This window comes from Lacerta agilis, chromosome 1 (assembly GCF_009819535.1).
Source record: "Lacerta agilis isolate rLacAgi1 chromosome 1, rLacAgi1.pri, whole genome shotgun sequence".
NCBI lineage: Eukaryota > Metazoa > Chordata > Lepidosauria > Squamata > Lacertidae > Lacerta > Lacerta agilis.
Genome location: NC_046312.1, coordinates 94419743 through 94432187, shown reverse-complemented (window position 1 = coordinate 94432187; position 12445 = coordinate 94419743). Strand labels below are relative to the sequence as shown.

Below are 12445 nucleotides of genomic sequence, written 5' to 3'. Positions count from 1 at the left end.
TGCCCAAGAAAGAAAACGGAGGCCAGAGTCTCTCCTACCACATGTTGGCACAGCCCCATGACTTATGTTTTCATTGCTGCAGTGCTGTGAGAGTCTAATGACAACTTAAGCACCAAATACCGTATTTTTCTATGTATAAGACTAGTTTTTTAAATAAAAAAATAGGTTTAAAATTGGGGCTCGTCTTATACATGGGTAGTGCTGAGGGGGTGTTTTCTTAATTTGGAGTCCCACAAAATAGGAGGTGTCTTACACATGGGGGCATCTTATACATGGAAAAATATGGTGCTTTTTAAAAAAAATAGAGTGCAAAACTAATTAATACTGTTAAATCAATCTTTAACCAAGAGTCTTGTGACACCTTGAAGATTAACACACTTATTATAGCATAAACTTTTTGGATCACAGTCCACTTCATCAGATGTGCAGTGGGCTTGAGTCCATGAAAACTTATACCATAACAAATTTATTACTCTTTAAGGAGCCACAAGGTTCTTTGTTATTTGTTATTTTTGTTATGACAGACTAACATGCTACACCCTTGGAAATGAATTTTTACTGCTATTGTAAAACTCATCTAAATCCCTGTCACATATTAAATTAACTTACAGTACTCTGATAAACACAAAGAAGCATTAAAGATACCAAAAAACAGATGATTATACAGTATGTATAAGCATGATGACCAGCTGTTCACTGCCTTTTGCTTAATGTAGTTTACTCTAACCAAGGACATAGTAATAGAATTTTTAAAGCATGAGAACTGCACATGGGGTGAAGATATTTTCTTGTCTACTTGATCATTGACATTAACCAACAATTTTCAGTTTGTTTTGTAAGAAAGAAAGACAAATGCAGCATGGATATTAAATCATCAATTATATTTCACAAAAGTTGGTGCTACCAAATGAAAGATGGGGTTCTTGTGCTATAGAAAAGATGGAAACTCCACACCTTCATGGAGGCTTACTGGTTGTTAAGCCAAAAAGATATACAAAGCATGCAAATATTTTGTAAAGGGTGTTAAAATGTATTAACTTCCTAGTTTACAACCTAATGGACATGAGTAAGTCTTTTGCTGCAGTAAGTGGGGATGGGCACAGTCTTACACAATTGGTCCACAAGGTGTCTCTTTCATGGTGAGGAAGATGTTCACTCTTCCTCTTTCAGCTCTATGTACTTTTCGGGGGGGGGGGCAATTGCCCTCACCACCTCATGACCATGGTGCAGTGTGTCAGGGGCAGGACTGAGGGTTCATGGGCACCAAGAGAAGACCTCGGGGTATAGCTGTCAGCCTTCCCTTTTTTGTGGGAAATTCCCCTATCTATTCTATAGACTATAGTACTGATAGGGGAATTTCCCGCAAAAAAAGGGAAGGTTGACAGCTATGCCTTGGGGGCATTATTGATCCAACAGGCACCTTGTAGCGCACACTTACCGGTGAGCAAGTCACTTTGGACTCAGTGGGACTTCTGAGTAGCTACACATAGGATTTTGTTGGTAAAATGATTGTTGAGCTAGAAATATGCAGTTGTTCCCTCAACTCTGAGGAATAGTTTTACCTTGCTTTTTAACAAATAAACTCCTGATTAACTTTTTATAACCACATAAATTGCACCTGGACCTGGCTATCCTGATTTTGATGGTGGCCAGGAGTACTTTTACTCAGCTGAATAAACTTCTCACAGTCTTTAAATTTGTTTCACCTGTACCTTGAAGTTTAGATTCCTGAGGTACACACAATAATGCCCCCCAAAGATGTTGAACATTTTGCGGTGAACATAAATCAAAGATACAATGCAGTCAAAGGGTTCAGCAATCTAAAATCACATTGACCTCGATGGAAATGTGAAGCACATGCTTAATTGTTGTGTGAGAATTTTGACATACTATTTTAGCTATTGCTTTGTAATAAGAATAAAAAGTTTGGTTGATTTTTTAATATATTTTTAAAGGTCCTATGTTAGAAGAAAACGAGGTCTGTTTTTCTGGCAGCTTTGACAGCCAAGCTGTAAGATAAGCACAAGCTAACAAAGTTGGCTAGTTAGTTATTTGACTGATATTGACAATCTTGTTTTATTTAGCATAATGTCATCACAGTTCAGTGAATATCCTAATTAACTATGCGGAGAGCTGCTAAAATTGGTTTCAACTCCATGTGAAAGATATCTTGCTACGCAGAGTGCACTAAAGGAGGGCGGCAGCATAATATCTATGTACTGGCAAGTTTAAGTGAAAACATTTGTACAGATTGTATTTGCATGCTTCACTAATTTTTACTTAATGCTTAATTCTGTTGCCACACCTCTGCTGCTCTCAGCAGATTGAACTGAGAGTAGTAATTACCAAGGGCTTCATTATATACCCATTTAGACATATTGTTACTACATTCCGTTTGCTGGAAAGTCAGCGGGATTATAATTAGACAGGGATATATCCCACATTGGATATTTTACAGAAGCTAAATTATATAAACTACGTTTTGCTTTTCGGGTAGAGAGAGAGAGAGATGTACTGTAAAATAGCAGTTGCAACAAAACATCGCTGAATATTCTTACATGGAACAGTGGAGTGGCTGAACAATTTTCAGAGGGATGACTCGAAACAGAAAAAGCCTTTGAGATTGGAAAGCCTGAGGGCTAGCCTCACAAAGAGATGCAGACAACTTCACACGCTGTTACAGATTCATTCTTATCCAGTAGGTGGTCATCATGACATCACAGCTCTGCTTGTAGGATGAAGGAATCATATGAAAGAGAAGGGGATGCGACCACCACATGGGCATAAACACACATTTAGGGTTCTATTCACTCAAAACAGAACAAAAAGCAGCATCCTATACATCCCTAATCCAGAGGTGGGGAACTGTGGTCCTTCAGATGTTGCTGGACTGTTAACTCCTATCATTCTGGACTATAGGCGGTGCTGGTTGGGGCTGATGGGAGTTTGATCCAACATTATATGGAGGGCCATAGGTTCCCTATCCCAGCCCTAGTTTTGATGGCTCACGTAGACATTTGCCTATGTGAATAATTGCTTTGAAGTTACTAGTTTTGTTTTTGACATTGGGCCACTTCAGATTTATAAAAAAGACAAAACATTGTTTATCTACTACAGTGGCCATAGTAATGTGTTGGTGGGAGCTGCATGCTTAAAGAGGCAAGACAAATGCCATCCAGAAATTGTGGCTAGCTAAAATTCCTGGGTGCCTCTTACTAATGTATTTTCAGACATGCAGTTCCCTTCCACACATTTGTTAAATTGTAGTAGAGATGCATAGCTTATCTTACCAACAATTAACTGTTTTCTCTTTCATTAATTTCTCCCATCCACCCCCCCCCCACATTTGGTCACTTTAAAGCAATTTTATTGATTCAAGTGGAGTCAGTCAGGGAAAAATGAGTTTCATGAGCGTATTGCCATTATATATTATTTACAGGCCACTGTATCTTAATTTTGAGCAATAAGGAGGAAATACTCATGGCCTTATTTTGGATTTTTATGAACTTCTTCCGCTATTTCGTATCGCTCTTTGAATAGTGCTCAGCACAAACCATTAAGTAGCGGCAGGTTGCCTTTTCCCCAAAAGTTGTTAAGCATTGAGGTTGTCCTTTTTTGCATATCAGGGAAGAAAACCTTTCACCCCAACCTATTTAAACCTGCTGGTACTGCTTCCTATCACTTCCCACATGTAGTTTCTAAGTGTTTGTATCTCAAAGGTCAGGCAGCTCTATTCCTAGGTCTCTTGAATTGGGAGCATTTTTTTCCACACTACCGAAGGAAGCTTCCTTAAAAATAACCATTTCAAAATGACCATGTTAAGTCATGCTCACCTGTAGGCTCTGTTCCAACTCAACCAGCTGCTGCAAAACACATACTATGTATTGTGTCTAGTGAACAAAGCTCTGCCATGTGTGCAGCAGTGTCTTCAGGAGGCACATGAAATTCATTGTATTGATAAAATGTGGGCAGAAAAATAATGCCAGTGGCTTGCAGCTTAACTTTACTACCCTCTTAGGCTGCATATATGCTAGCCAATTAGTGGCACAAAAAATGTATCCCGCCCCCCCAAACCACAACCATTCATGCTTGTCCTCAACATGCTGCTTCCATCCAAAAGGGTTGGTGTGGTGGGAAACTGACCCCCTGATTAGGTTATCCCTGCCTTTTCCTCCCTGCACATGCTGCAGGTGAATGAAGAAGGAAGTGATGATTGCAGTCTTGGTATATGCCCACCCACAACATCATTGAGCAGGTGTGGATATACACACACCATTTCTGTTACATCAGTTTTCATCTGTTTCCCAATGGATACACTGTTAAGAAATGTGGAATCAACCTGCAATGAGCTTTTATTTTTGGAATAAAACTGGTTTTCAAGAAGTGCATTTCAGGGATAAAGTATTTACAATAGATCTAGATTATGGGTCAACTAGACAGAAAACGCACACCCAAGTACTCAGTCTTCATTGATTTTAAAATAAAATGTTGTGTGTATGCAGGCTTAGATGACTTCTGTTCAGATTCCCAGAGAACAATAGTGCAGTTAAGTAAATTTAGACTGTTCTTACTTGAGAAGGCAATGTATATAGTAGTTTGGGGGCTCTCTTGCTCATTCTGCTCAATAGGGTCCTAAAATTCTGTGCCCCGATGGAACCAATGAGCAAGGATACCATGCATAAGGGTCATAATGACATTACTTTTCACTCAAGAATGCTGCTCTGGAGGGTGAAGTCAAATGCATTCAACAGATGGTTGTGCTTCAAAGGCTCCTATGAAGTTTTTATTCTCATGTGTTGTATCTTTTGGATTTTAAATGCTTTAAAGAGCCCTAGTGCTATGATAATGTGCAGGAATCTGGGCACTGTGGTCCAGCAGCTCCTGATAGGATGGCTTAGGGTGCCCTTCCCCACCTCTCCCTACTAAGGTCTACACAGCCCAATGATTCTTCCACTGCTGGAAAGTTGTGGTTGATATGAAGTAGGTGAAAACCCACAGGATACATCCAATCTGTCTGTGGGCAGTGTTCCCTCCTGACCCTGAAAACAGTGACCAACAGCTATCCATAGCAACGTTGATAACTGGCCCAGCCTGTTTAAGATGAAACAACACAACCAGAAGTAAAGTAAGCAATATTTGGTGGGTAAGTCCAGATGAAGACTTATTAGGTCTCAGAATCAGATGGGACTGGATGAAGTCTTTTTACTCTGGTCTGCTCCTAAACTCCACTCCTCATGAGCCCTCTGTGGATGCAGATTAACTCCCATCTGCAGTTCCAGCTTCTTGCATGGCTGCAAAGCACTTCCCTGTTGTCTGTGAGGTCTGCGGTGCTGGTTGCTCCCCCACCCCATGCTAGGCCATCAAGGCTGCCTCCCCAGTAAGTCATGGAATAGGGAATTATACATGGTGTATTGAGCAGTAATAGAGGGGATCCTTGAAAAATGAGTTATTTTCCACTGCCTTCACCTGATTTTCCAGCATCTCCCTTACATCACAGGTCACATTGATTAAGTTACCAGACCCTAGAGAGGCGCTGTGTGTGTGTGTGTTGTGCTCTAGGTATAGCCCTTTATAATTTCATTAAAAATTGTTGTTTTCTCATTCTTATGTATCTCTTTGGGTGACTTTATAGTTTTATCAGGTTTTCGTTTGCTAGCACTGGAACAGTATAGTGTACAATAAAGCATTCTAGCTGCAGTGCAGAGAGAAATCAGCACACTTAGAAGTGCCTCAGCCATTAAGATATTCTACTATAGGTATAAAGACAGGCACACTCATGAATTTTGCATGGCCGCAGAATTTCGCAGCAAGTATATTAAAAAAGATGCTGCCCTAGCTAAATAAGATGAATGAGTGATAAATCATTCAAAAGATAATAGCGCTCGTCTCCCTTTTTGTTTGTATCAAACAAATTGTACCTATCCGAGGTGTCAATATTCTGCTAAATATAAACTTAAATATATACTTAAATATAAATATATAAATATAAATATAAACTGATAGCTGTTGTCTGTTGCAGCTGCCACAGAATTATTATTTTAATAACCCTGAAACACAAATTTCCATTTTAGCCATAGTTTCCTGTACATTTTATCCCATTTGATGTGGACACAAGCTTCTGATTTTTGATGTAATAAGCTATTCAAATTTTGATTCCTTGTATGTTTCCTCTCTGCTGGGTAGAAAAGGAGGCAACAAATTTAGGATAGAGAGTAAAACCCTTATTTTAAGCCTCCCCATTTTGTGTGAAAATTGTAAGCCACATATGTGAAATATCATTTTCTCAAGGTCTACTGCAATGTTTGCCTTGGGGAAGCTACATTTCCACAGGCTGTTTGTAGCCTGGCATACTGCATAGTAGTATATCAGGTATGGGAGGGGAAGATGGAGAGGCCTTTCCTTTTGTGTCTGCTGCTATTGGCAGAATAGTGTTGCTACTTGCAGAAATTCTTCCCTTCCCTGTTTGCTGCCACCACTGGAGAACTGCCACCCAAGAAAGTGGGGTAGAAAAGAAAGTGGGTCAAAGAATCAGTGGACAGGTGTCGGTAGAAAGGAAGGGGTTTGGGAGCTCTCAGTGGTGTGGACAGATAATTTCTGAATTAAGATTGGCTCAGTAATGATCAGAGCCAGTTAATTTTTTTAAATAAAAAATTGCACCTGTTCCTGTCTGCATCAGTGAGACTTGGCTTAGTGAAACAAATGGAAACAAGTTGGTTTGGGCTGGGAGTTGATGCAGAAGCAAAGGTTGGGCCGAGTGCTAAGGATACATTTTGGTATAGACACACTCTTGAGTGCATCAGCTTTGCCAAGAGTCCCGCAGTGCCGTTATTGCCTGTGCGATCTCTGCTACAGGTAGAGGATGTTACCTTGCACAAGTTTATTTTGGATGTCTGCCTTCACGGAGTGTTGAATATTTATCCTAAGATCAGTGAAGGTTTGTCCTCATTTCTCCAGTGACAGGATTGCTGTAACACCAGTGAGAAAATCCTGTCTGGTTTTGCAGTGATCTGTGCAGCCAATCTTCCTTCCTGCTCTTGCAGTTGTTCCTGGGAGAGCAACACAGAGCTTTAGCATCTTGGAATCGCCAGCAAATGTGCTCTAGCATAAGGCCCCATGTCTTCAATTCTGATTATGGTATGCCACAAAATGTTGTGACGATGTCACAACTTGAGCTTGCATTTCTTAAGCTTGGCAGAACCCTGCTGACTCCTTTGCAGCCTCTTTAATGAGTTTGATGTAAATTTTGCATGTTCTGCCAAACCTCCAGATTGGCTAATGTCTACAGGGTAAAAAATAGTAGCGCACTGCTGTGCTAATTATAACAGCCCCAGACTGCGCTCCCAATAGGTGACAAGACACTGAATGCCAGATGAGAATCGTTGCTTCTTTACATCTTATAATAAAGAAAACAGATGCTGGTTACAAAAGGAATTATCATACAGCATCATTTATCAGAATAGTCTGGGAGATGTTCAAAACACCATGGTTACCAGGAGTTCTGTTTACATAGGATTTATTTGAGATAGAGAAATCCCTAAAAATGACTTCCATTAGCAGTGCAGCACAGTTTCTACTTTAAATTGCAGATTAGAAACCTCTGCATAGGTTTCTATCTTATTTACACAGTATCATTTAAACTTCTAAACACTGGGAAATACAACTGGAAAATTGCTAAACGCTTCCTAGAACGTTTGTACACATTTACCTTGTCAAACTGCCCCTGCCCGGCCTCCCAGCTCCTGGACCATGAGGCCTGAGGATCTTCAGACTCTGGTAGCTTACTAGTTGATAGGGCATGCATCATTTGACCTCAAAATGTCTAATTCAGACCTTGGAGTTCCTAACAGTGATTCTCTTTTCCGTTCTTGTGATTAAAAGGATCTGATATTTAACCCTTGCTGTTGCATGGGGCCAGGCTGATCTTCCCCCTTGCAGTGATGATTTTCCCTCAAGATTGCAGTGATGTTTTCTCCCCCTGCTTTGATAATTTTTCATGGAATGTAGGAGGAGCAGTTTCCCAGTGGCCTTTGGTTTCCTGTCCGATGGCAAAGGGCAGAGTGTGCTTCTCTTCATTCATTATAGCAACCTCTAGGACTTCAGTAGATATTCATTCTCAGAACATTATGTTCATTGTAGAATCCTGTGTGCCATCAATCAATAGGCCACAAAGCTCCAAATGAGTTACAAATATTTCTTCCTTTCTTCTTTTTTACAGCGCCTGTGTCATCTTGGGTGTGATATTTATCCTGTCTTCGCTATGTATAGTGATCAAAGCCATCCACGACCTTGCAATTAAATTGCTTCCAGAAGTGGTAAGACATTTTATTTTACCTTCTTAAAATGAAAAACTTAAAATCTAGCTTTAGAATAATATGGTATTGGAGGCACATGCCTGTGTCCACTTATGGCTTGGTCCCTGTATAATTCAACAGAACTGCATGAAAATGTTCTATCTTTAATGTATGTATTTGACCATTAACTAATATTTATCTTTTTTGAGCTCCAAATATGGTTTTTCTTTGCAATAATAACTAAAATCACTTCTACAAATCAAAAATTCCACTGTATTTCACACTTTAGACCAGTGTTTCCCAAACTTGGGTCTCCAGCTGTTTTTGGACTGCAGCTCCCATCATCCCTAGCTAGCAAGACCAATGGTCAGGAATGATGGGAACTGTAGTCCAAAAGCAGCTGGAGACCCAAGTTTGGGAAACACTGCTTTAGACAATGGACCTAGGAATGATTAGAACAGAAAAGAGGAGGCCGTGGCCCTTCAGATATTGCTGGATTACATCTCCGTTAAACTCTGGTAATTGGTCATGTTGGCCAGGTCTGAAGGAAGTTGTAGAGTCCAACAACATCTGGAGAGATATAGCTTTAATCCAAAGAGAGAGAATCTAGGGAAGCTTTAAGAAGAAGGTGGAATGGGTTGGATTCAGATTTACTTACATTTCCTAAACTGTAAATTTATGTTCCATAACTTGCTGCAGCCGAGAAACCATATGTCAACTTGAGGCTACAAGCATGTTGTTGCTTTGCAAAACTGGTGACCTTGTATACAGGCTGTGAAAGTGAACATTGAACAATATTCACAAACACTCACGGACGAACACTCATGCTGCATGTCTAGAAGTTGTCAAAATTATGCAAATCACAAGTGCTGGAAATGCACAGCATATTGGTGCTGCCTCCAACTTACTATATGTGTGAAAGGAGTAATAAAGTACTGCAAAGTAATATGGCAATCATATTATTACTGAATATCACTGTCAAGTAATATGGCAATAAAGTAATATGGCAATCATCCTGCTGCCTTCTTTCCCTCATATGCTTTTCTGGCCTGCAATGGAGATCAAAACCTCCTTCTGTAAAATAACCAGACATTTGTTCTGTATAAAAGAGGACAGATGGACACGATAGGTTTCTATATGGGTAATACATGGAGATGCACATATATTAATGGGTTACTAATATGTTTGGATGTTTTCCACATACAGCTGGATTTTGTTCATAATTTGGATTAAAGAGCCACCTCTTATGTGTGAATTGGGTTACTGGAAAAATAATAATTCACGCCTACATCCCTAAAGGCTTGAAGCAGTTTAAAGTGAAAGTTTAGAGTCTTCAAAATAGTATTTTGTGCTAGAGTTCAGATTGCATTTACATAAGTGTGGAATTTTACCCAACAGTGTCTGAGAATGAAGCCCATGTAGTGCATTGTAACCCATTTAAATTGACACAAAGGAGCATATTTTCCAGAGACTTTTACAAATGTTAATTTATTTGAAAATATCAGATTTCATGAATTAAGCTTCTTTTCAGAATAGGCTTTCCTAGCTTGGTGTAAAATTTAAGCAGCATGACTCTGATTTTGAGTCATGCGGTTGTGAAACAACGCTTTTCCACTAGAAAATGTTGCCATTCCTTAAATGTTAAGAAAGATAACATTTAACTCTTGGTTTGGAGCAATATAATTTACATAGCAGATTAAAACATTTTATGTCAAAGAATGGGACAGGTATAAATTTTATTTATGCTGGGCTTCTAGTCTGCATTTGTTTCTAGGCCACTTTAGGGCTTAATGTTTCTCTTCCCCCTTTTTTTGAGGACTTCAGAGCGGAGTGTTTCAGTCTTACAGCAACCTAGTGAGGTAGTTTCAGACTGAAAGATGGAAACTTGGTCAAGGCCACTTGACCATAGTGTTGCAGGGATTCAGATCAGGGTGTTCCATGTCCACACTCAATATGCTGTAGGTATGGATTATATTGACTAATCACTCAATATAATGTGCAGTTCAGAATCAGTTTTGGAAGCTGCTGCTGTAAGGTACCTTCACAATGCTCAAATGAATTTTCTATTTATCAAGGGACACCCTTTTTCACCAGGGCCAGCCCTATCATTAGTAAGGGTGAGGTGGCTGCCTCAGGTGGCATAATTAAGAATGCCAACAGATGCTTGTGTCTCTGGGTGTACGCAGGGTGCACAAATATGCTGGAAGGCAGCGTTTGTGTTAGCTTCTGTGCATGGAATGGCGGAGGCACCCTTTTGTCTTTTACCCCAAGTTTTTCAGATTGCTGCAGCTTAGAAAGTCCTCTTGTGAAGTTGTGGTGCATCTTTTCGGTTCCTAGCCAGAGAGGCCTGAGTTGCAAGGAAGGCCTGGGAACTAGCAGACTGCATAAAAGTTTCATTCTGGGTTTCCTGGGGCCATTTTGGTGTTATTTCAGTTTCAGAGTCAGTTCTTGTACCAGCAGCCTGCATCTAGGCATGCCATAGATGTTCCCATGATGCAAAGGTAACATTTCCTTATGCCTTCATTTACTTACAGCTCATTGGCTGGAAGCCTTGTATGAACTTGAATGAGGTTTCTTTCCCCACAGTCCAGGATGGATTGTTGATGACCTGTAGATAGCACTCTGAGATAACCTTGTTGCTGTCTTCTTTGATTGATTTGACTCTGCTTGCTGCAACTCTTGTCATCGCATCTTATATTCCTGTGGCCTGCTACTGCCCTCTGTTGCAAATTGCATCATCCCAAAAATCATTTCAGTTTTGCAATTGTGTTAGTAGTGGCCTTGGGCTCTTTACTATAGTGAGCAAGTAAAAGCTAGTCAAGCAACTGCACTTGGGGCTAATTCTAAATAATCTCTGTACTTTCTAAGAGAAGGTAACCCACTGAGAATCGGTCTAAAATAATGCTGTAACCTTACTGAATATCCTGCTTTCTGAAATATATATATATTTTAAGTTCCTTGCACTAGAGCACTTTGCATACAACTGGAGATTATTAAGCTTGGTATAGTGGCATGAAAAACAGCCCATATTTTGAAAATGGTTTTCTGAAAGTTACTTTCAAGAGTGCTGTTAGTCTTGACATGTTTTTTTAGTTAAGCTATTAATTTATTTCAAAGGAACTAACAACCTTTTTGAGTTTTTCTTCTTCTTGTTGTAGACTGTAAATTCAGCAATTTATTATAATTCCATATCCCCCAAAATAGGTTATCTCTTTTGTTACGTACCACAAAATGCATACAATTTCTTGTTTGATAAAGCAACTCAAAGGGCCAGGGAGAGTACAACCATTTGCTTGGTGTGCTAAATCAATAGCTACTTGCAATTCAGGGAGTGTGTTTATTTCCCCAGGCAGCAGTATCATCCATGCGGTGGCAGTGCAGTTTACATTCATTAGTATGATCCAGGATGTTGTTTGCTAGGATGGGAATAAGGTTACTTCGTTTGCCACAACAAAGGAAAGCTGAAGTTCCAGTTTAAAAATGTATCTTAAGAAGCTATTATTTGTAACACTAGCTGTGCTTTTAGATGAGTAGTGAAAATACATCTGGTCTAAGAGACGCAATGTACTGGTTGAAAACTAGGACTACAGCAGTGCCGCTCACACACTGATCCTGTTTGTTACCAGATCTGCGACTGTGCTGGTGCACACAGTCAGTCACATCTTAGATGTATATTTGCTAAAAGGGTAATTTTGGGGAACTGGTGGTGCTCCTCTTGAGAATGCACTGTTGTGTGCACACAATATTGCACTGACTTTGGTCACTCCATGAATTGAGTTTATCAAAGTATGCTTCCTTCACAGAACAGTTGTGTGTGTGTGTGTGTGTGTATGGGTTTAAAGGTGATAGCATGCCAAATTGAAATGATGTAGGAACAGCAAAAGCAGCTTTGTAGCATGAAATAATTGATGTTATTGGGTTGTGTGGTTAATACATTTTTGTGCTTTAAATTGCTGTGGTGTTTTGGTGTAGGGCAGCATATACACTTGTGACCTAGTGGCTGAACAAAGATGCTGGACTTGTTTTTCACAATTCCATCATCTGCCACACTTTGGGTAGCAATATCATGGGCACCAGGGACTGTGGCCCCCAGGTCCAGCCCTTGCTTTACCACTGTTGGTCTTCAAGATGCTACGATACATTTTTCGTTTTTA

The 12445-nt window shown here is 39.9% G+C and overlaps 1 protein-coding gene across 2 annotated transcripts in view; it reads left to right on the top strand.

Moving 5' to 3' along the window:
- The window catches only part of TMEM163 (transmembrane protein 163), a 106937-nt gene that overhangs the window by 82644 nt on the left and 11848 nt on the right, over positions 1 to 12445 (top strand). For both annotated transcript variants that reach the window (XM_033163873.1, XM_033163864.1), the window contains one exon: positions 8216 to 8312. In XM_033163873.1, the coding sequence (XP_033019764.1) occupies positions 8216 to 8312 (97 nt within the window). The remainder of the gene's footprint in view (positions 1 to 8215; positions 8313 to 12445) is intronic.